A 24,167-nucleotide genomic window follows, 5' to 3' on the forward strand; every position below is an offset into this window, starting at 1 on the left:
CACATGGGCTCAGGAACACTTCAGAAACACACTGTCAATAACTACAGTTGGTTGCTACATCTGTAAGTGCAAGTTAAAACTCTCCTATGCAAGGCGAAAACCGTTTATCAACAACACCCAGAAACGCTGTGAAGGCGCCATTAATGCTAAAAGGTACATACAGGTTTTGGAGCAACATATGTTGCCATCCAAGCAACGTTACCATGGACGCCCCTGCTTATTTCAGCAAGACAATGCCAAGCCACGTGTTACATCAACGTGGTTTCATAGTAAAAGAGTGCAGGTATTAGACTGGCCTGCCTGTAGTCCAGACCTGTCTCCCATTGAAAATGTGTGGCGCATTATGAAGCCTAAAACACCACAACGGAGACCCCCGGACTGTTGAACAACTTAAGCTGTACATCAAGCAAGAATGGGAAAGAATTCCACCTGAGAAGCTTAAAAAATGTGTCTCCTCAGTTCCCAAATGTTTACTGAGTGTTGTTAAAACGAAAGGCCATGTAACACAGTGGTGAACATGTCCTTTCCCAACTACTTTGGCATGTGTTGCAGCCATGAAATTCTAAGTTAATTATTATTTGCAAAAAAAATAAATAAAGTTTATGAGTTTGAACATCAAATATCTTTTCTTTGTAGTGCATTCAATTGAATATGGGTTGAAAAGGATTTGCAAATCATTGTATTCCGTTTATATTTACATCTAACACAATTTCCCAACTCATAAGGAAACGGGGTTTGTACAATGAATGGGCAAAACACAAACTTCTGCATATCCTTCTAATACGATTTGAACCGTTCCAACATTCAAACACTCCACTCACCCTTCACATTCTAGCCAACATATTTCCACGATCTGAAAATTCCTTGATTACCTGGAATTTTTTCCCATTGAAAATCAATGGGCAATATACAAACACTTCATATCCCACATTTCTCAACCAATTCCAACCGTTCCAACATCCACACACTTGCAACCATCTTAGAAATATGCTAGCTGTTCCTCTTTTAGCATTTTAATGTTAGCATGCTGTGATTAGTATGCTAACATTTTATACTAGCTAACTATGAACATTTTACCCTAAAAATCATGGATTTCGTCATTTGAAACCATGTTAGAATTATGCCAGTTGTTCCCCTCTTACCATGCTAATGTTAGCATGCTAAAAATTTCATGTTAGCATTTTGGCTAATGTTATACTTTTTAGCCTCATATTAATGGATTTTGTTATTTGGTGCAGTCTTCAAAGTATGCTAGTTGTTTGCTACAATATTGATGTTGGCATGTTAACATTAGAATGCTAACATTTTATGTTAGAAATTTTGCAAATTTTATAAAAAAACAAGAGGCTATATCATCCATACAAGCCTGTTTCGCAGGTTTTCCACGCACGCACGCACACACACACACACACACACACACACACACACACACACACACACACACACACACACACACACACACACACACACACACACACACACACACACACACACACACACACACACACACACACACACACACACACACACACACACACACACACACACACACACAAAAGATCAAGTACTTTGACACAGTTCCACACTACATAAAATGATTTGGCCTTTAGTTTGACATCTGTGCACTTAAGTGTAAATCAACTACACTCCTTCAATGGTTTAAATAATTAAAGAGCTTTAATGTATCAAGATTAGGCTCCACCAGACAGTAGAACTTACATGAGATACACTGAAAAAAGTGATTATGAAAAACACAAATTAAAACACACAAGACAGGAGAAACAAACATTGAGGCCCGAGTGCCACCAACGACTCTTCAAACCGTTAAGTGCCTGAAGCTACAGCTACTTCACCTGGGTTTGTTGTGCACTGTGCAACAGACGGAACTACTCAATAAAAATATTCTGCTGACACTTATAGGAAGCACAGGACTGCCTCCCCCTCACCCCAAGGACAGCTAGCAGTGATTATAGTGAACCGAGGTGCGCGCATGACAAAACAAACATTTGACCTAAGTGACAAAGTGTCTACAAGCCAAACTGTGGTTATGCTGCAATTTGTACATTTATTTATGCTGTAGTCCAAAGTAATACACTGAAGAGCAGCAGTGGGGCACGCTTTAACCGCTGCTGTCAAGGGTTGGACGCTACTACCCTCCAGTGGACAAACCCATGCAAATAAATTCTCCACATGAACATCAGTGAAGTGGCTGCTTTACGGTATAGCATTAGATATGGCGCTCTCCTTGCATCAGAGTGAACCCTCAGCCCTGTGTGTTTTAGAAGTGAGGAACAAGACCTACAAGCAGGCACGCTGACAGTAGATACACATTCAAACATCTCTGGGTTTGTTATTTCCTCACATAATTATCTTTTTAGTAAAACATTCAAACACCCAGAGACCACACACATAACACTGTGTAAAAAAGATCTCCTGCAAATAAAATCAGACAAATATATCTCCCTTTTGAGTCACCGTCAGTAAATTCCCATCAATTATTACCATTACTTGACTTGTTGACTGAAGTTTGCTGGCAACTGCTAGCCACCGAGTGGTAGTACCCTCTTATTGAACGTTTAGGAGCTTGGATTTGTAGTATGGGGGCTTTAGGGACAGCTTAACTGGATAAAAAAATATTCAACAGGCTGAACTGGGGAGGAATATTAGAGATCACCACATCTGCCACACGATATCAGACCTAAATCAGACAAGGTGTTGCGTGGTTTATTTATGTCAAAATAATCCACTAAAGTCATGGGTACAATCTCTTCTGAAACTGATCTGCGAGTATCTCATCTTTGTGAATATTAATGACGATACAAGCGAGTTGTTCTGCCTTCTTAAGACATCACATTGCCATCTCCCCTTCATACATAGGTTCTTTCCTCTGGATTGTTCTTCACACTTCAGTTGTCCAAAAGGGAGCGCTGTAGAGCCTCCTGGATCATTGTGTGCTCATCTGTTGAGTAATCCTGCACAAATCATGGTAAAACATGTCACCTAATTTGTATTTTCATTACAATTAAGAACCTGTGAACTTACAACAAAGGTATCATATGAAAAGGTGTGTCTAATCTTGAGGTGCTGGAAAAAGTCAGTACTCCTGTAGTTTGGGTCCCCCCACGGCATGGAGGCACAGATGGGGCAAACCTAAATTTCACAAAAACATAAACAATACATGTTCAAGCAATGCAGCAACTGTTGCTGGGACAGCAAATGCGACAGTGACTTCTCACCACTTGGCGTGCGTCACGAGCATGCTGAGAAGTGCAGTGTTCAACCAGGCCGTCTTGATCAAGGTTCTGGCAGTTGCAATAAGGGCAGGTAAACGTGTAACGGTTTGGCACTGGACTACAAGACACATGCAACTACATCAATCACTGCTTGTTGCACATGTACAATACTGTTTCTAACAAGAGGAGCATGGAATACATCGGAATTACAACTGACACTGCATTAAGTTCCCATTTTTCGCAACCAGAAGTAGAAAGAACACAGTATTAGCTAGTAAATCAACTTATTGAAGTGACAGTAAGGCCCTGGAGGAGAAAATAAAACATTCTTCTTATGTATTTCCTGTTCAAACAGGTTAATTATTATTTTATAGTCACGTTTAACACTTTGGGCCTGATCTACTAAAAGTTTGTGTGCACGCAAATGTGATCTACTAAACCGAGCACAGAGGATAGAATCTATAAAATGAGCAAAATAGCTTACACAATCCATCGAGTGTGTTTGTCTTCAGTCATATTCAGAATATTTGTCAAATATCAGAACTCCAAATATCAACAATGACCGTGCTCACTCAATCCTCACTACTCCATCAGCAGACTCAGGACAATACACACACCATATATTTTAATACAGCTGCTATTGTAGATATCATAAATATTATATACGAATTATGTTCTCCCTTTCTCCGAATGTAATATTCCAATGCTGCTGAAATACCGCTGCACCTTCTTAAGCAATTAATATCCTGTATATACTTTTTATTTAAAATCTTTAAAGATGATTATTTTATTATTTATGCTATTGTATATTGTACCTGTAAATATACTGTAACATGTCTCAATGCTGCTAGAAATTCAAGTGGAACACAAATCCAAATGTTGTTGTATACCGTATTTTTCGGACTATAAGTCGCAGTTTTTTTCATAGTTTGGCCGGGCTCCAGTGCAACTTATATATGTTTTTTTCCTTTTTTATTATGCATTTTCGACAGGTGCGACTTATACTCCGAAAAATACGGTACTATGTGGGACGACAAACAAATAATCTTATATATAATCATTTAAAACTCACAAACCGCAATGTGATTCATTTATTTAATCTATATTTAGCACACAAAACGGCAGTTACGGTACACAAAAATGGCTGTGCCGCAGTCACTGTGACCATGATGCACGTATCATTTGAGCTGCTGCATGAAATAGAAGGCTGATTTGGGGCCAGCAAACACCAAACCAAATCAATGCATCTTCCAGATGGAAAGACTTCTTGCAACACTGAATTTTCTGGGATCTGGATCATTACAGCACACCATATTGCTTGTGACAGGGTCTTTCAGAATGCATTCAGCATACTAAAAATTGGGTTCTGTTATGGATTAAAATGGAGTCATGCATCTATTTTGCCTAGAAAAGGTGTCTAAGTATGCTGCATGTTGCACAACATGGGTTAGAGCATGACGCCATGGATGTGCAGTAAACAACTGTGTCCATGTATTGTGAAAGGCATGGTAGAAGCAAAATCCCCATTTAAATAGGATACTCTGCACCACTTTTCCACTTGTTATCATTTGTGGACGCAGTCTTAGGAGATCACCTGCAACACACACACTAATAGTACAAACCCTGTTTCCATATGAGTTGGGAAATTGTGTTAGATGTAAATATAAACGGAATACAATGATTTGCAAATCCTTTTCAACCCATATTCAATTGAATGCACTACAAAGACAACATATTTGATGTTCAAACTCAAACTTTATTTATTTTTTTTGCAAATAATAATTAACTTAGAATTTCATGGCTGCAACACGTGCCAAAGTAGTTGGGAAAGGGCATGTTCACCACTGTGTTACATGGCCTTTCCTTTTAACAACACTCAGTAAACGTTTGGGAACTGAGGAGACACATTTTTTAAGCTTCTCAGGTGGAATTCTTTCCCATTCTTGCTTGATGTACAGCTTAAGTTGTTCAACAGTCCGGGGGTCTCCGTTGTGGTATTTTAGGCTTCATAATGCGCCACACATTTTCAATGGGAGACAGGTCTGGACTACAGGCAGGCCAGTCTAGTATCCGCACTCTTTTACTATGAAGCCACGTTGATGTAACACGTGGCTTGGCATTGTCTTGCTGAAATAAGCAGGGGCGTCTATGGTGACGTTGCTTGGATGGCAACACATGTTGCTCCAAAACCTGTATGTACCTTTCAGCATTAATGGCGTCTTTACAGATGTGTAAGTTACCCATGTCTTGGGCAGTAATACACCCCCATACCATCACAAATGCTGGCTTTTCAACTTTGCGCCTATAACAATCCGGATGGTTCTTTTCCTTTTTGGTCCGGAGGACACGACGTCCAGTTTCCAAAAACAATTTGAAACGTGAACTCGTCAGACCACAGAACACTTTCCCACTTTGTATCAGTCCATCTTCGATGAGCTCAGGCCCAGCGAAGCCGACGGCGTTTCTGGGTGTTGTTGATAAACGATTTTCGCCTTGCATAGGAGAGTTTTAACTTGCACTTACAGATGTAGCGACCAACTGTAGTTACTGAGAGTGGGTTTCTGAAGTGTTCCTGAGCCCATGTGGTGATATCCTTTACACACTGATGTCGCTTGTTGATGCAGTACAGCCTGAGGGATCGAAGGTCACGGGCTTAGCTGCTTACGTGCAGTGATTTCTCCAGATTCTCTGAACCCTTTGATGATATTACGGACCGTAGATGGTGAAATCCCTAAATTCCTTGCAATAGCTGTTTGAGAAAGGTTTTTCTTAAATTGTTCAACAATTTGCTCACGCATTTTTTGACAAAGTGGTGACCCTCGCCCCATCCTTGTTTGTGAATGACTGAGCATTTCATGGAATCTACTTTTGTACCCAATCATGGCACCCACCTGTTCCCAATTTGCCTGTTCACCTGTGGGATGTTCCAAATAAGAGTTTGATGAGCATTCTTCAACTTTATCAGTATTTGCCATCTTTCCCAACTTCTTTGTCACGTGTTGCTGGCATCAAATTCTAAAGTTAATGATTATTTGAAAAAAAAAAATGTTCATCAGTTTGAACATCAAATATGTTGTCTTTGTAGCATATTCAACTGAATATGGGTTGAAAATGATTTGCAAATCATTGTATTCCGTTTATATTTACATCTAACACAATTTCCCAATTCATATGGAAACGGGGTTTGTATGTGTACTTTCATAATTTTCACATGCTTTTATTGGGATTCTACTCCAATCAGGCCCATTGTGTTTAAGCGCACCAACATTAATGCAACATTAATTAACTCTCTTTCTTAATGCAGAGTTCATGACCTACTTAATGAATGATGACAAGATGTCAATCTCACTTTACTGATTTCTGCAGAATCAAGCTCAAGTGGGGTTTTGATAGGATCCTGTTCTTTTTATCCTTACCTGATGATAGCAGGTTGGCTCTGGGCAGTAGTACGAACACCTTCCTCAATATACTCCTGGTATTTTAGACAAGCAGCTGTGTGGCTTCTCATCTGAGAAAGGCCAACCTGAAGAGTAAGAAAACATGCATTACGAACTCTTGAAGCAAAGAAAATACATAATCGCTTTGAACTCGATAATGTTAATCAAAAATACAGAAGTCGAGATGTATTAGTAGCATCATATAACATGTTGTGAAGCTGTCAAATCTACAGTAGTACAGTGGAACTTCTAAAGTCAAATGCTCTTTAAATTATACAATGCAGAGTTCAACTGTATTGAAAAAATATATCTTATGTCACACATAACTTCATGGATGATGTCAGCATGCACTTATGCTGATTTCAGCCAAAAGGAGGTGATAAAAGAAGTGGAATATATTTAAGTAAGCTGTAAACTGTCTCAATATCAAAGTAGTAACAATCCAGCCGTGTCACGATACTTGTGTCCACCGTAATGTCTCACTTGTCATTGAAGTGAAGGCCCATGTTTTGCCGTTTTTAATGGTTAACTTATTTTTTAAATTGTGTGACAAGTAAGAATGCTGATGTACGAATGACTTGATGTGAGTGAACTACCTATACCTTTGTCATTTAACACTTGAGTTGTTTATTGTCTTTAAGGTTGTTGGGTCATTTTAGTTATGAATATTTAAATGTTTAAATAAAGTGTCTTAAACATTGTCTGCACTCACAGTTGGACCCCAGAATCAGTTGGTAAATAAAGTGGTTTAAAGAAACTAATCAAAAAGCCAATGTTGACTTGTGTCCCTCATTGAATTGAATTCCACTTTACAAAGCATTACTATTTAGCCCAGTTTGAAGTGATATTTTAATATAAAAACATACCTGAGTTCCACAACCTTTGCAAGCTGCCACAGATGATTGAATCAGAGCCTCTAGCTCCACAGCTTTAGTGCAATGGCCAAGAGTGGCCCGACATACAGCACAGACAGGTTTTTGCGGACGCAAACATTCCTGCAAACAACTCTGGCAGAACCTGTGTTAAAGCAGAAATAAATGATAAACAATGAGGACAAACTTTGAACAGTTCAAAGATTCTGTTTTAATCCTTGAGCACAAGTATTACTTTAAAATAGAAAGTTCAACATACAAAACATTGTCCCCTTCCTCTTCAGTGGTTCCAGGAGTTATTATTATGGTTTTTAATGTATTTAAAAAGTGCATACAGTTACAATATAGTACAGCACATATTTACAGTTTTGTATTTCACCATGTTCGGAAGCAGAGTTTATTTAATCCTACCCCTTTTCCATTTAACAGCAATTTATAACACATTTGTTAGTTCACTTCCTGTGCTCAATTTGTAACACAAACAAATTTAATAAATAATCAAAGTTCTCATTAATAAATTGTTGTTTATAAGTTGTGAATTACATAAGAAGATGAACAAGATTATCTAATTTTTCAATAATGTTCAAGATGTTTGTGAGGATTCTTCTTCCTTGTACTTTGTAAACAGAGTTTGAACAGTTTCTTAAACAAAAAAGTTATATTTCTCCTCTATTGTTTAGAATATGAATTGTTGGACATTCTTGGGTAACAGGTTATTGTTTGCTTTGTACATAATTGTAGCTGTTTGCAAATGCACAAAATTATTGATTTTCAATATTTTGGATTCAATAAATAAAAGAGTTTGAATGTTCTCGATAGCCAAAGTTATGTATTATTCTAGCTAACCTTTTTTGTAAAAAAGATAGTAAATTAGGTGCACTTTTGTCATTATTTCCCTATATTCCTACACAATAACTCAGATATGGTAACTATTGGTGCAGTTGGAACTTCTGCCTATGGTGTCATTCAAGTCCTCAACTGACACATACATTTTAATTAAGTTAAAAATAAAATTTAAAATTAATGAATTTCCCCCTAAGCATTAATAAAAAAATATTTTGATCTATGACATGTGCTATCATCTCAAATATGAGGAGACCTATTAAGATATACCGGTACATGGCTAAGAGACTTATTTCAAATACTGTACATGGAATACATGCAGTGACAACGGCTGTGCTGTAAGTTTGTTCATTCATCTTTTACTGCTTGTCATTAGAGTCTCAATGAGCACAACTCAAAAGGCTATCCCAGCTGACTTTGGGCAAAAGGTAGGGTACCACTTGGGCTGGTTGCCAGTTATGGAACATTTTGAGTCTCCAATTGGCCATGTGTTTGGACAAAAGAAAAAAGATGGAGTACCTGGAGATCACCCACACAAGCATGGGGACAAAAAGAGGCTTCACATATTTTTACAAAATAAACAACTGTACAAAAACCACATATTGTGGCAATAATATATTGAAATCATCTTGTATGCGTGCCAATTGTCCACAAGAACTTTAAAAATTGCTCACAGTGAATACTTGTGTCATGCAACAGAATGTCTGCTTTGCATTACTTGACATAATAAAGACATATAAATAACACGGATTATTTAGACAAAGCTATGGAAACAGAAGGCTAAAATGAGAACATGCTTTTCTTCATCTCAGTCGCAGTTCTTGGTCACAGTGGAGCTGGCACTATGATTGGCCAAATATTGGCAATACAATTCTTATTTTTTATCATATACGTTACTTGGTGTCTCCAAAAATAGTCATGCTCCGATGCTCGACGTAGTAAGCACCAATCTAAAAATATTGCTTACTTCTTTGGAGTCACCTTGTCCATTGTTTTCCCATTGGTAGTCCAAGAAGTGATGGTTTCAATCATATATTCATATTCAGCTAATTAGCATTGCCATTTGTTGAATATCGTGAAAGGAGTACTTGGAAGACCCCAGGTTAGAACTATGGTGTGTTCCCCCAACCCCGCCCACCTCAACCGACGCACGGAGGAGGGGGGTTAGGTGGCAGCGGGGGTGTATATTGCAGCCCGGAAGAGTTAGGGCTGCTTGGGATTCTGGGTATTTGTTTTGTTGTGTTTATGTTATGTTACGGTGCGGATGTTCTCCCGAAATGTGTTTGTCATTCTTGTTTGGTGTGGATTCACAGTGTGGCGCATATTTCTAACAGTGTTAAGTTATTTATACGGGCACCGTCAGTGTAACCTGTATTGCTGTTGGCCAAGTATGCATGGCATTTACTTGTGTGTGCGTACAAAAGTCGCACATATTATGTGATCAGGCTGGCCCGTTGTTGGAATGGATGAAAAGCAGCTCGTAGAGGACAATAAACGCAGTGCCTTTAAAGCACGCCCCCAAGGCTGTGGTCCGGGTGGACTACGAGGTATAATGACTGATGAACACCTTTGTTCGATAATGAAAGTTGCCTCAGCTCAAAGCCTGAGCCCCAACATTAATGAACTAGCATCCAAGAAAAGATGGCAGGTATCTGGCTTCATCAGATTAGATCAGTGTGTTGCAAACTGAGCAGTTTAAAGTCCTGAATGGCTGGTTTATTCATTGTTATTTTATTTTCTAATTTATTAGCCTGTGGAAAAAGTTAATGTTGATATTTACCTCAGAAGGCTGCAAATAGAAAATAGGCATTACATTTGTATTTAAATTGTATTTGATATGCCATTGGTATTTTTTAATTATTATTATTGTTTGAAACTCGATTTTGCATGTCACTATAAAGTTATATAAGCCTTGCTTGTTCAATATTCAATGCAAAACTTGTTTGGGTCCCTATTAAAAGGTTACTTTGTTGAACCTTTGCCCGCGGCTTTGTTCAGTTTTAAATTTTGGCCCACTATGTATTTGAGTTTGACACCCCTGGTCAACGCCATACAGAAGAGGACTACAACTCCCATGCGAGCTCTCCTGGCGTAAACAAAACTGATGTAGCAACAAAGTAGCATTGTTTTGCTAAATAGCACAGATTGGATATGTATGCGTAGCGGGTTTTCACTCTTCTACCAGGGAAGAAGAATGGGTTGTGAAAGTAATCATTTCATTGATTTAACGCGCAAGTTAAACAGGGCGTGGGTTAAAACAGAGGACGGAAGAAAATTGTTAACTGGTCATGCACGTCAGCATTGTCCTACAAGGCCTTAAAAAGAGTTGGAACTAAAGTACAGCAACGATGGCTTGACAAACAACCGTTGTCTTCCACCACTTAACGTTAGACGATCCTTTGCTTGCTGCACACGTTACCAAAGACAATGACCTAGACTGGCAAGTACTTACGTGTGGCCGCATTGTGTTGTGACGGGACTGTCGAATATTTCAAGACAGACCGGACAGACAAATTCTGACACGTCGCTGTTGGTGTCAGATATGTTTTTCTTGTGCTGTGTAGAGCTGAAGCCTCCGAGCATCGCCATTTCTTTTCTTCACCCTGTGTTCGTTTCCAGCAACCACGTGACCACGTCACATGTGCTCTCGCGCGAGGGCGGGCACTAAACGGAAACTCATTTTAATACTACTTTGTATATTTTATTAAAACATTATCAGGCCCGTGCGAATGCACGTTGTGTTTTACGTATCGATTTGTTGTTGTTGCCGGATTATTGCAAAAACAAAATAGCGGTGACGTGAACATGGACACTTCGTCGGAAAAGAAAACAAAACACAGTCAATGACAAAAAAATGAAGAAATAATATTAAAAAGTGATGTGATTCATTTAAAAAAAATTAAGAAATCGTATTTTGATTACAGAAGTGGCGCTCTGACTCCTCCCCTCAACAGCCGCCTGGATCTGACGTTCTTGTCCCGCGCATGCGCATTGACATGATGGGAATTTCCAACAGCTGAGAAGGCGTCGCTAGCTACGGCTATCACTTGTTTAAGGTAAGACGAGCTGCCGCTGCCGCTCTTTCTCCTTACGGAACGTTACATTAAAGGGCCATTTGAACGACAACATACACGCACCTAATCTTAGTGATGCTAAACAATGCACTGTTTACAAAATAGATACATTTCCATAAACTATAGCCTAGGAGCTAAAGCTAACCAACCAGCGACGCTGAAATGGGCGTTCACTGCTTTTGCTCATTTGGGGGCCCTTGCTACACAGTATATCCGCTCATCATGTAGGGCTGCAGATATGTTAATCATGCATGAGATTTATACACATTGTCAAAATTGAGACAATTGCGTGGAATACAAAAGCTAACGATTTTGATATCGTCTGCTAATTCATGTATTGGCTGTCCGGTTGGTTTAGCGTTGTGTGTTTTAACGGGAATAACTAATTAGCAATTGACCAATTTCTCTTAACTATCTAACAAGCATTTTCCCTAAATACTGTATTTATATCAAAATTGCATTTAATTGCCAGCTTCTCATTTATAAAACTCTGGTTTTGGCTGTAACTGCTGAGCATGGTAATTATTTACAAATGTTCAAAAATAACATTCTCACATTACAAATAACTTTCACTGAAAATGGACGAATGTCTTTCTCTCTCTTAGACAGTGTTTTTCAACCTTTTTTGAGCCAAGGCACATTTTTTGCGTTTAAAAAATGCGGAGGCACACAACCACAAGCAGAAATCAATAAAAAATGAAACTCAGCAGCCGATATGACAGTAAAAAGTCGTCGCAATTGTTAGAAATTACTTTAAACCAGAACCAACCATGCCTCATATATGTAACTATAGCTCTTGTCTCAAAGTAGGTGTACTGTCACAACCTGTCACATCACACCGTGACTTATTTTGAGGTTTTTGACGTTTTCCTGTGTGTAGTGTTTTAGTTCTTGTCGTGTGCTCCTATTTTGGTGGCTTTTCCTGTTTTGTTGGTATTTTCCTGTAGCAGTCTCATGTCTTCCTTTGAGCACTATTCCCTGCAGTTGCTTTGTTTTAGCTATCAATAATATTTAAGTTGTTGCTGTCCTTCTTTGTGTGGACATTGTTGATTGTCATGTCATGTTCAGATGTACTTTGTGGACGCCCTCTTTGCTCCACAGTAAGTCTTTGCTGTCGTCCAGCATTCTGTTTTTGTTTACTTTGTAGCCAGTTCAGTTTTAGTTTTGTTCTGCATAGCCTTCCCTAAGCTTCAATGCCTTTTCTTAGGGGCACTCACTTTTTGTTTATTTTTGGTTTAAGCATTAGATAAGATTTCACCTGCATCCTGCCTCCCGCTGTCATCTGCATATTAGGATCATGACAAACCATGTTCCCGACATCTACAAAGCAATTAGCTACCGGCTGCCACCTACTGATATGGAAGAGTATAACATGGTTACTCTGCCAAGCTCAAGACAACACCGACACTCAACAACGGCACGTTATTTGCAGACTATAATTACTGGTTTGCAAAAAATATTTTTACCAGACTGTGTGCCGTGGCACAGTGGTTGAAAAACACTGCTCTAAGACATATTCCGTTTTTGGTTTCTGGATATTATTCCACTCACACCACATCCATCCATTCTATTCTGTGTTGCCTGGGTGAGTTGAAGCCTACACCAGCTGACTTTGAGTGAGAAGTGGACAGGCAATCACAGGGCACATATTGCTTGTATCAGAATCAGAAATACTTTAATAATCCCCGGGAGGATTATTTTCAGCACAATCCCATTCAAGAGCAGACAAACATTACAGGGAGACAGAACCGGATCACTGACGGGTCTGCCAACTTCCGGTGCCCCTTACAAAAAAGGTGAGAAACAGGTAAACGCTGAGGGGGGAAGAAAAACAATTCAGGCTTAGCCTGAGCCCATGGAGAGGGGGTGCAGACTGAGGCCAAAGAAGAAAAAAACTCATAGCCATAGCACACAAACGTGTGTGTAAGACGGAAGCATCACAAATCAGAAAGGACATTAAAGACATTAAAAGAACAGAGCTGATACAACCAGCCACTTCTACACACAGCCACACAAGTTTAACAAAAAAAAACATATACTGTACACTGTGGCGGCCTCTGCGGTGCTCCACGCCATCGTCTGCTGACTTCTTCCCAGAAGTGAGTAACCGTGGTGGTCAACCAAGCCAAGATAGTTGTTGGGCAGCAAGCAGCTCGCAAAGTCTCTTGAGTACGCAGGGGGCCGAGATCTTCCTGCTAGAAAGCAGATACGAGCAAACAAAATCAAACTATGCAATGGAATAGATCCCTACACTATACCACTATACGAGTGATATCAAGTATTATTTGTCAGTGGAGTTCCTAAACATATCAAACTATCTTATGCTCCAAACCTCATTCTACACGACAAAACAGAGGGAAACTTGGAAAAGTATTGAGGCCTACAACTTCTTTGTGTATGACTGGGTCAAGGAAATTGGTATCAAGACTCCCGGATCAATATGCATCCGTTTTTGCTTGGTTAAGGTTGCATTTCATGATTATACTTTGCATCTAAAGCTATGTTTGTTGCCGAGTTGTTGTTGCACACGCCGTTTACTAGTACGCATGTTTTCCCTATCTTTATCAAAATATAACTAGAGGTGGGAATCTTTGGCCACCTCACGATTCGATTACGATTCAGGAGCTACGATTCGATTACAAATCAATTATTGATTAATCTTTAATTTATGTATATTCATGCAATTTTACATTTTCTTTTCGTTTCACTAAATAAGCGTTGATCACTTGCAACTTTTAAAAACAATTAATTTTTTAAAGGACATCCCATCAAATGTGTGGAAATGTGTGCAAAACTGGAACATAAGTGCCCGATAAAGGAGCTGTTCGGATCTCTCAGGAAGGTGGCTTGCTGCAGTCAGCCAAATTTTAGAACTTTCTGCATTACTTTATTTACACTAAAGAAATTGATTATCGATTATTGATGTTCATTAATATATTTTTATTATTGTCAATGTCTGAATAGCGATGCATCTAAAAATCGATTATTTCCCCCACTTCTAATGTCAACATTGTGTATGTGCTGAAAGCTTCATTTATTTGATTGCTGCCTTTGGTAAAAGCTTAACTCTCTTTGGTTTTGCTCACATTAGCTTTTTTTTTATTTAGACTTACCAAGTTAGTGCTTTACGAAACACTTGTAGAAAAATATGTTTTAAGAAATACAAATGATATCAAGAAAATTCTCAAATGGGAAATGCTAAACAGTGAAAGTATATCAAACAAACCTTTAACGAAGTGGTCACTGCAAACTCATGCGTTCTTCGACTCTGCACCATTGAACTGGAGTGTAAGCTGCTTTTTTCTACGTCGTTTCATTAAAATCTTGCACTCTTCCACCCTTCTTGATTACCTCCCAAGGACCTCTGAAATGTGTGACAATCGTTGGTACTTTAACTTTAACTTAACTTTAACTTAAATGAAGAAACATTTATCCTTTTCGCGATTTCAACGGTTCATACAACCGAAATCAAGGCAATTATAGGGCATTTTTCTTTGAGAAAGACTAAATGGCGCCTACTACCCATTGAGAACAGATGCTGGCTTGACTACCACGTATATTTATTGAGCCGAAAGTGAGCCGTACGTGACGTCATGTATATCTAAGCAACAGACGAACACCTAACTCTGACGCACATTCACATTTATGGATTCAAACCCAGATCTTCTGAGTGTAGCGGCAGATGTGAAATGTGAGAGAGCTCAGTGCTTCCGACTAACATTTTTACACATTTGCTCTTACTTTTTTACATAATTAATGATGAATTTAAATGACATTCCTTATCTGCTAGATTAACAATAACTGACATCGACTGTCTGATTCATGTTGTGTGTATGTGTCATGTAAATGTTCACATTGCTTTCTCCCTGTGTCATTACAGTTTGGAGCTGGCTCAGGACAATCACACCATTAGGATTCTGACTTGATGAGTCCGCGTGACCTTGCATCACTGCACTTTCTGATTCCGTGGGATGTATTAGCTACAAAGTTTTTTGTTTTTTTAACAGAGCGTGACGCAAAAGACAGTCCTCAAATCATCTAAAGCAACATTGGCTGGTGTCTCTGAAAACAAATCAGTGTTAGAGCCAGTAACAGAGATGCCCATAAGAAGACATCCGTGCAGCCGGCAGCTGAACCACCACAACTGAGTGTGGCATCTCTTTGTGGAGAGAATGTCTCGCTGAGACTCATTTCTTCTTCACCCTCACTAACGTTATAAACGTTGAGTGTGTGCTGGTACATACAAAAAATATTGATAACCCAAAATGATGCTTAAATGTGGCATCCTTGTGCAGGGTCTGCGAAGGGGGTGAGGCTCTCTCTAAAAAGGCAAACAGCTGACTATTAGGCTGCTGCATAAAATGGATGCAAAGTTAAAGGAGGACCTCTTTCGAAGGTATGTGGGGGCACTGGAGCGGCGCCTGGAAGATGGAGGGGGAATGTCTGTGATGGCAAATCCACATGATGGTGACAAAAGGAGACACAAGGACAGCGAGGCACTACTTTCCACAGCCACAGCGCTACTTGGGGCCTATCAGCCAGATCCAGGACAGCGTTTCCGCATGGTGCGCTTTTATGAAGTTGTTGAAAGTTCGCTCCGCTGCCAAAGAGGAGGCAACCTCAGGAGCTTGGAGAGAGCTTTCCACACACTGGAAACAATCTGCACCAACCTTTTGCTCTTCCCCTGGAAGAAAGAATTCAGATGTATAAAGGTTAGTGTAGTTTTTCAGTTTTTTTGCTGCTCACATATATTCTTCATTCAAACCTGACTTTTAAACTACATTTGTGTTATAACTGCCTTTATTTTCCACCATTGCTATATTTCAGAGAGTGGGTGCACCTTTCATATTCTCTTATTTGTATGAATCGATCGATAATACATAATGTCTAGCAAAGACATTAAGAAACACTAGTATTTAGTTGTCTCTATGTTGATCAAATCCTGCACATATAGTGCTATAGTTACAGCTATACTTTTCTTAACAGTGAGGTATAACCAAATTTTACCCACAATCTTCTCCTTAATTTTCTTTTAAACAGCTAGTCAATGTAAACATTGAGCATTTAAAGTACAGATGTGAAAATTCTGGTCAGAGCAAAGTTTATTAATGGGAAGACTGCCATAGTATTTTGTGTGATTATGAGTTACATTATTTGGTTACTTTAAAGAGCAACTGCACTTTTTTTGGAATTTAGCCTAATATTCACAATCATTATGAAAGACATGACAACAGATATTTTTATTTTTAATGTATTCTAAATATTAAATAACCGTAAATGAAAATCCTCTTACAGCGTAGCCAATGGGAGCTCCACTATTTCACCCATAAAACACAATAACTAACCATATACAAACCGTCAAAAATACCCCATTTACATTTCGTGACTAGAATATTAACCAAGTATTAGTGATATTGTTATTATAAGTGTTAGCGCAGACAAACTGTTTATAGCGACATCGTGATCACAAGCTTGCGTGTCCTTGATGACATCAAGTGGTAAGCTTCTTTCTCTTTTCCTTTATGCGTCAAACTTTATTGTAGATCATAAGTCATGCTTTCCACCTGGAAAATAGAGGAACGTGGATGTATTCCGACAAGTTGGTCAACTTTGACAGCCAATTTAATCCCAATTTGTTGCCAATTTAAAGACGCCTGGTTCCACCCTGCTTTTCTTCGCGAAGGGGTTATGAGTCATTCTTGATCTAAACAGGAATATATGAACATCCTAGCAGCCGGCCTCCTAATGACAGCAGACCTTTCTCAGTAAGTGATGTTTTATTATGTTTGTTGGCTCTCATGAAGTCTGCAGTGAGTAGTAATCAGTGATGTAGTGCGGGAAAAAAACGAACGTTGTGATGCGTTTTTGAAATGAAAGTGACGCGTATGCTTAAAATGAGCAACATTTGTAAATATTAATTGTGATTATAAATGTGTCCATTACTACATTACATATATACTAACTAACATCATGTATAAAACCCTAATGGAGGTGGTTGGATGTTTTTTAAGGGCTTTATAGGCAGAATAGAGCAGCTATGTTGTAAGCGGACTTTAATTGCATGTATTTAATATTTAGAATGCATTTAAAAAAATACATCCGTCTTGTGTTTCATAATGATTGTGAACGATTGGCAAAGTTCCCTAAAAAGTGCAGTTCCCCTTTAAAGATTACATGGTTAGTAATTTTAGCAAAAGATCACTCAGCCATTGTTGTCATGTTAGTTCAACTTACTCTCTGCAACATTCGGTACATCTGCACATTTGGAAAAGATGTTGAATCTTACATGACCTTTCATTAAAAAAAGATAACAATATAGTTTTACGTCACGCTGAAAGCACAATAATAAGCATTTTATATCTTAATTCTTCTCTGTCAATCAAAAGTTAGCGTTACAGTTTATGTAAAGGTGGAATTGTTGATTGTTTTAGTTTTGATGACTTTCAGCAGTGGTACCTGTTGTGGGTCAGCATATGCTCCATATACAAGTGCATTATTTTTGAATGATGGTTTACAATTCATATAATCTTAAATTCGATGAATGATTTAATGCATGCGTTTCCTTTTGTGTGTCAAACCTTTTCATGTATGATAAGTGACCTACAACAGTAGTACCATAGCAACAGCATACATTTGATTTGTAATTATTGATCTGCAGCATTTTACTGCAGTACTGCAGCTGTTTCCTCCTTTAATTTTAAGACATATATGAACGCTAAACTCTATAATTTTTCGGGTTTGAATGCATGAGAAAATCCAACAGCTATGCGATGTGATGCATTGTGGTTCTTTGTGACCTTGGATTTCTAGTTTAACCAGTTTTTAACACTGAGCACGAGCCTCTCCTTCAACAATGTATTTTTAGTAAATATTGTTTTTAGTACACATTGATAATACGGTTCAACTGTTTTTCTCTTACAGACTTTCACTGGCCCATATGTGTACCATCTAAAGGCCGCAATTTCTGACGCTGAACTCCGATCTCTAATGCGCACAATTGGCTACACCTGCGACCATGACTCCCAATTCTATTTTCAGGAACATCCAGGAGGCTCGGGTCATCTCCGCCAGTTGGCTTTTGAGCTCTTCCTGGCCCAGGCGGAGTGTCGTCTTTTGGGAGAGGTAGTGGCTCTGGCCCGCGGTTCCGCATCAGAGTTGGAGGCCCTGGAACTCCGCAAGGGCTGCCGAGATGATGCAGCCGGCTGTGCTGAAGCGCTTCGCAGACGTGACAGCCTTGGGGCTGATATGGCTCGCCTATCTGTGCAGCCTCTGGATATTGAGAGGCCTCATGTTCACCACCTGAGGCGAGGTAGCCGACCGTCAAAGTCTGTAGATGTGACAGATGGGGCAGGTCACTGGCACGCAGCAGTTAGTAAACCGATTTTGAAAGCCTCATTGAGTCTGAGGAAGGAGCCTCTGTTTGTGGATGCAGAAGAAGATATGAAGGATGAGATCATCAGACCCAACACCTCAACATCTCTTTTCTCCGTGGCAGCACCCCCGTCCTACAGCCCCATTGCAGATTTCTTCCCCACGCAGTCACCCCCCCTGGCTGATGCTTACACATCCTACCACCTCTCGTCATTGGATGAGATTGACTTGTACACAGAGCGAGGCGTGGGTGGAATTGGTGGAAGGCAAACCCCTTCACGACCTGCGTCCCGAGAGCCACGAGACGCCAGAGATGGGTGGCTGCTCAAAGCCCACGGCAGTGTGAAGTGCCAGGGCTGTGGGATGGGCTGCTCTACGATGGCCTCCTGCCAGAGGTGTGATGTGATTCTGTGCGCTGCCTGTCACGATGTTGAGCCCGCTCCTTGCTGTAGCCTGCAGGACTACCACCCCAAATCTCCACGACCACTGGATGGATATATTCCTGTGAAGGAAAAGCTTTCTGTCTACTCAAACACTCATTCCTACTCGCATCTCCACCCCCACCCCCTCACACTGACCCATTCTCACACGCATTCACACCCTCACTCCCAAATGGTGGATAAACCTTTGCTGTCTACTAAGTTGTTTCCAAGCAAGTCTGCTGCTTTGACGACGCCAAAGGGAGGCACGAGTGAGCGCATCAGCATGGGGGGATCGCGATGCGGGTTTTGCAACAAGCCAGGTGCATCACACACCTGTGTGAACTGTTCTAAGGTGTCATGTGACTCATGCATGGGCTTGTATGCCAAGGATATGTGCACACGTAAGAATCCCCAGCACATGTTTGTGCCCAACCATCAGCTCAACTTTAAATCTGGCACCATCTCTCACATGGTGTATCGATGATCCAGGTATAGGCTTTGCTTCTCTGCGTTTAGTTTCCTCCTTTAAAAGACAACATAGTCTTGCATTTATGCTTACGATCACTTGCAATCTCCCCTTTTAGCTTTTTCAACTCCATACCAGCTATGTTCTCTCTCTGTTGGTTAGGCCATCATGTTTGCTCAAAGTTCTGGCCTTTTATCTACTGTAATACTTTCTTTTGCCTTGCTACCCACTCTTTAATAGTCATGTGATGTTGTAGCACTTTTGCCCTCTACATGGGAACTTAGAGTTAAAGACCTTCTAATTACAAATTCCATCCAAAATTATATATACTTCTAAGCTAAAAAGAAAAAAAATCATCAAATATAAATAAAGTATATGGTATATGTATGTGTGTGCTTGCACGCACCTGTGTGCGAGCACTTAAAATACCTACAGCGCGAAAAAATGACTTTTTAAAACTTGAAAATAGTGATAAAAGATACACTGGAAGTTAGTAACCTAATAGTATATATTTTAATCTGTAGTCTGTAGAACAATGTGAGACTTTTGAATAGATGAAGACTAAGTTGGAAGTACTGTACTGTATCTCAAAGGGACTGACTGAGACAATGAGCAGATGCCATATTCTATTTATGAAGTCATGCCTTGTAAATGAACCCCCTTTGTTTCTGGCTGACGTTTTACTGCTGCTATTACCTTAGGAAGTAAAGAGGTTGACCTCTTTTGAGTAAATAGCTTGTTTGTTTGTGTGTGTGTGTCAGTGTGTCAGTGTGTCTGTTTTAATTCCATCCAACCCACGTCAATTCCAGTACGATCTCAGAACTTCTGTGGTCCAGGATGCTGCATTGTCCCCTCACCAGAGCAGATGTTCCCTGTAGTCTCAGGTGAAGTCATAGCAAGTGTCCGGGACACAAATTAAGTACATGCATTACTTCAGGCATACTCTGAATTGTTTTAAAAGGTGTAAAATGAGAAAATGTCTGATCTGTCATGCTTTCTGTCTACCTCAAACTGCTTAACAGAGTTTGACTTTGCAGTCTTTGACTACTCCCTGAAATGTTGAAAACAATGTGTACCGTTGATTACGTATAAAACTTGGTTATCTTAACAGGTTTTCCTTACCAATCCTCTAATAGATACAGTTCAAACAGTGCATGTGAACAAACACCTGTATGTGTGATGCAGTATAATACTGCAGTAAAGGCTTCCAATGCCACATGTGGTTGACTGTTGAATCAGTACCATTATCGTTTTAGGCCGAGGTTTAATAGACGTCTGTGTCCATGATCGCTTAGAACATTGCACACTCGAGAACAAATCACCACTGACGACGTGTTTAATTAAATGTGACTTAGTGAGTTAAATGCATGCTTTTCTGACTGGTGACTCAGAGGGATTCATCATTTGCAAATGTGCAGCAGAGACCATCACAAGTACAAACTTGTTCAGAACATAAATATCAGTAAATATCATAAATATTTTACCCTAAATGTAACTGAAATGCTGCCCAATAAGACTACATATTAATTATCACTTAATTGCTGCTGCTCTGCACTCGGGACAAGTCATTTGATGGACAGTTGTATAAATCCGGTTAAGGAAAAGCTTTTGAGCTGTTGTGGCAGCTTTGACAGGAAGCCCACTTTTTTAATGGGTGCAGTTTGCTCTGCTGCTGACAGATGGCAACATCCACCCATGTTAATGTTAAATAATATAGTGTTAAAACATATGTTTGAAAATGTTATATCCTGTGGCCTGTGATGTCTGTCAACCTTATTTGGTGCACATTTTACCTGTCATTTACTATAATCTGATTTGAGCAAAAATCCAAGCACATTTTAGCTTCACAAAGGCTGTTTTTTAGTGTATGTCCTCCTGGTTGTCATTGAAGTGTGTATGTTTAGTAGTGGTGGTGTGATACTTTCATGTGTCCCTCTCAGGCTATTGGTTTGAGCTCATACGCACCAGCTTCTGGATAGCTTGGTTTTCCTGTTGAAACCATCATCAGCAATGTCAATGATGTATTGATTAATTTATTGGAACCCATGTGTATCGCACATTTAGTGTTTAGTTTTCACATTACAGTTAGTCGTTTAAGTGCTTAAACTTCAGTGAGTTAATGCAGTTTAAATGTTGGTTATTTTGAAAGTTATGTTCTCTTTGGAAATCAACTCTCATTGCCTTACATCATTCATCTGCCATTTTTGTAAACAATATCTGCAAATGAAATGCACGCGAGTGCGAATTAATCACCACACAGTGTTTCAGAGATGCCTCTTGGTGGCCATACTCGCTTAATGTTTGTAAGTCAGGAGTGATCAGGCTTTTGTTCACCAAAAGACCGTGTTAGGGTATGATGTTTGATTGAACAAACTTGTTTTCATTCCCTCCCTTTAAGAACTTGAGGTCTGTGTTGTCTTTTTCATACAAAAAAAACTTGATAAGTTTTGCTTCTGCTGGAGTGATTGTTGAGATGTATTTTTAAAAAATCAACTTCAATCATTGTAAGCAAAGGAAAACATTGTATCACTGATGAGTGACCCGAAGTGGTGTGCAATCATTGTTTTCATCAGACGCCTTTTAGATGCTTTAAATTCTTGTCTATAATTTATATCGAGTGTATATATACACACACTTGTGATATATACATGCACATTCATTTAGTTGTTCATTGTGAATCCTACCAGCAACAAAGGTGACTTTTAGAAGGATTGCAACCGTGATGATATTGCCAAATGAAGAACAAGGATAGAATCCTGTGATTTGTCCTGGATGTCTTGTCAATGTTCCAGATAGTAAATTATATGATTTTGCTAGAGTATAGACTTGCCTGTAGATGGTAATCTTTATATGAAGTCTAGAGATCGACACCTATGACAAAAACTGCCCCGGCACACCAACTGACACGGTTCTAGACAGCAGACAGCTATTGAGGTCACTAAAGGGCTAAACAGTCTTCAGGGTTGCTGCTGGGTTGGACTATTGCGAAATATGTACTTTACATACACCACTGGACATTAATTGCGGATGTTTGGAAAAGCAAAAGCTTTGTTATTTTGTGGCATGGAATACTGTATTACATTTTGCTGTTTGAACACAATTGGTTGAAGGTTGACGCTCCTTTTAACTCTCTGTGTGGTAATGGTATATACTGTCAGGCTATCCTACCTGACCCACTCCTGGCATGCTCTCTACAAAGTCCTGCCCCAAAACCCTTCCCCCCCTCCCCCAGACCACCACTCTTCTCTTCTCTCCCCACCCACTTTGGCACTGGAGATCACTGCACAATGTCTTTAGGATCAATGTGTGGCCACATATGAGCGTGGACAGGGAAAATAGCCAAACTTGTTCATCAGTGAAAATATATGTAAATGAATAAAGCAAATGTAAATGATATTTTATAGAATAATTTAAGGAATAAAATTCTGAAAAAATACTGTGACTTTTCTTCTGTGTGGCTGAATAATAAATGCATGCATTGATAAGGAATCATATGTCCAATTTAGATAAGAGGTATACCTTTTCTACACCAGACCAGGATATGGAGCTAAATACATGTACACATACTTGGTGAGGATGGGATATTCTAAAATACAGTAGTGGTGACAGGCGATGGTTGTAACAGAGAAGCTGGGGTGATGTCATCAACACAGCCAACACCTACTAAAGATGGGAATTAGGGCTCATGTAGAACCGTTCATTTCAAAGAGCTGTTCAAAAGACAGGCTTGTTATAGATTTTTTATTTTTTTACTACTTTTTATCAAAGAAACAAACTAGGAACAGTTCTAAAATAAGCTGTGGTTCCATAAGGTGGTGCCATATTCCCATGCTTTGACATTGATATCACTAGTTTGGATCTTTTTGTCACTTAAAAAAAACTTTGTAGGTCAAGGGCATTTTAACAATACCGAAAAAACAAATAACTTTTATAAAAGTGATGACATCTATAAATGTAAAGTGTAAATAAAACTAAAAAATTGCAGACACTGCATGTGCTATGTGCATAAAAAACGTCTCCCAACTGGGAGCCGTTGGCAACTGCAAATTGTTTTTAATCTTCACTTATGAAAGTGGTTCAAAAGACTCCATTCGTTCGCAAAGGTCACATCCATTATGGCCACTTACAAATTGGGCCCACTGGTGAAGCCTGTCTCTTGAGTTGAAAACTGTCTTTTCTGGAACCAAAAAAAAATCATCAAAAATATTGTTTATATAGTGTCCATTGTGTTGTAAATATAATTGGTTTGCTTAGACATACTCAAGTAATAGTTTAATTTGATGTGTTGTATTAAGTGCGATCTATGGGGCTAAATGGTGTATTAAATGTTGTATTAAGTGCGATCTATGGGGCTAAATGCTAAAAATGCGTCGCTTTTTAATGGCTGCCTGGCACGAGGAGAGTTGTAACTGTTCTGTAAAAATTGTTTGTCCTTCTTTCATACGCAGC

At 39.3% G+C, this 24,167-nt stretch overlaps 2 protein-coding genes across 4 annotated transcripts; one reads left to right on the forward strand and one right to left on the reverse strand.

The window, feature by feature from the left end:
* Window positions 1-1,658: 1,658 nt before the first annotated feature.
* Window positions 1,659-11,044, reverse strand: rnf114 (ring finger protein 114). The gene is made up of 6 exons (XM_061980688.1): window positions 10,838-11,044; window positions 7,537-7,687; window positions 6,650-6,756; window positions 3,237-3,351; window positions 3,043-3,150; window positions 1,659-2,972 (listed from the first exon to the last, which is right to left on the reverse strand). Exons 1-6 carry the CDS (start codon window positions 10,972-10,974, stop codon window positions 2,907-2,909), a joined length of 684 nt encoding a protein of 227 aa, XP_061836672.1. The 5' UTR covers window positions 10,975-11,044; the 3' UTR covers window positions 1,659-2,906.
* A 279-nt stretch (window positions 11,045-11,323) lies between these two features.
* On the forward strand, window positions 11,324-23,154 carry spata2 (spermatogenesis associated 2). Of its 3 annotated transcripts, XM_061980667.1 has the most exons (4): window positions 11,324-11,441; window positions 15,340-15,695; window positions 15,755-16,171; window positions 18,381-23,154. In XM_061980667.1, the coding sequence occupies exons 3-4, from the start codon at window positions 15,821-15,823 to the stop codon at window positions 19,734-19,736; spliced, it is 1,707 nt and encodes a 568-aa protein (XP_061836651.1). In that variant the 5' UTR covers window positions 11,324-11,441; window positions 15,340-15,695; window positions 15,755-15,820; the 3' UTR covers window positions 19,737-23,154. The 3 variants fall into 3 exon arrangements, with proteins under 3 accessions (XP_061836651.1, XP_061836642.1, XP_061836660.1); XM_061980658.1 differs by having other exon boundaries at window positions 15,340-16,171; XM_061980676.1 differs by having other exon boundaries at window positions 15,340-16,171; window positions 18,498-23,154.
* Window positions 23,155-24,167: the final 1,013 nt, after the last annotated feature.

This window comes from Nerophis lumbriciformis, linkage group LG01, assembly GCF_033978685.3.
Source record: "Nerophis lumbriciformis linkage group LG01, RoL_Nlum_v2.1, whole genome shotgun sequence".
Lineage (NCBI taxonomy): Eukaryota > Metazoa > Chordata > Actinopteri > Syngnathiformes > Syngnathidae > Nerophis > Nerophis lumbriciformis.

Coding starts and splice junctions, on each gene's coding strand:
- rnf114 (XM_061980688.1), bottom strand. CDS start 10,974: ATGGCGATGCTCGGAGGCTTCAGCTCTACACAGCACAAGAAAAACATA. Junction 7,688..10,837: donor ACAACACAATGCGGCCACAC/GTAAGTACTTGC, acceptor GCTTTAACACAG/GTTCTGCCAGAGTTGTTTGC. Junction 2,973..3,042: donor TTTCATATGATACCTTTGTT/GTAAGTTCACAG, acceptor TGATTTGTGCAG/GATTACTCAACAGATGAGCA.
- spata2 (XM_061980658.1), top strand. CDS start 15,821: ATGGATGCAAAGTTAAAGGAGGACCTCTTTCGAAGGTATGTGGGGGCA. Junction 16,172..18,380: donor AAGAATTCAGATGTATAAAG/GTTAGTGTAGTT, acceptor TTTCTCTTACAG/ACTTTCACTGGCCCATATGT.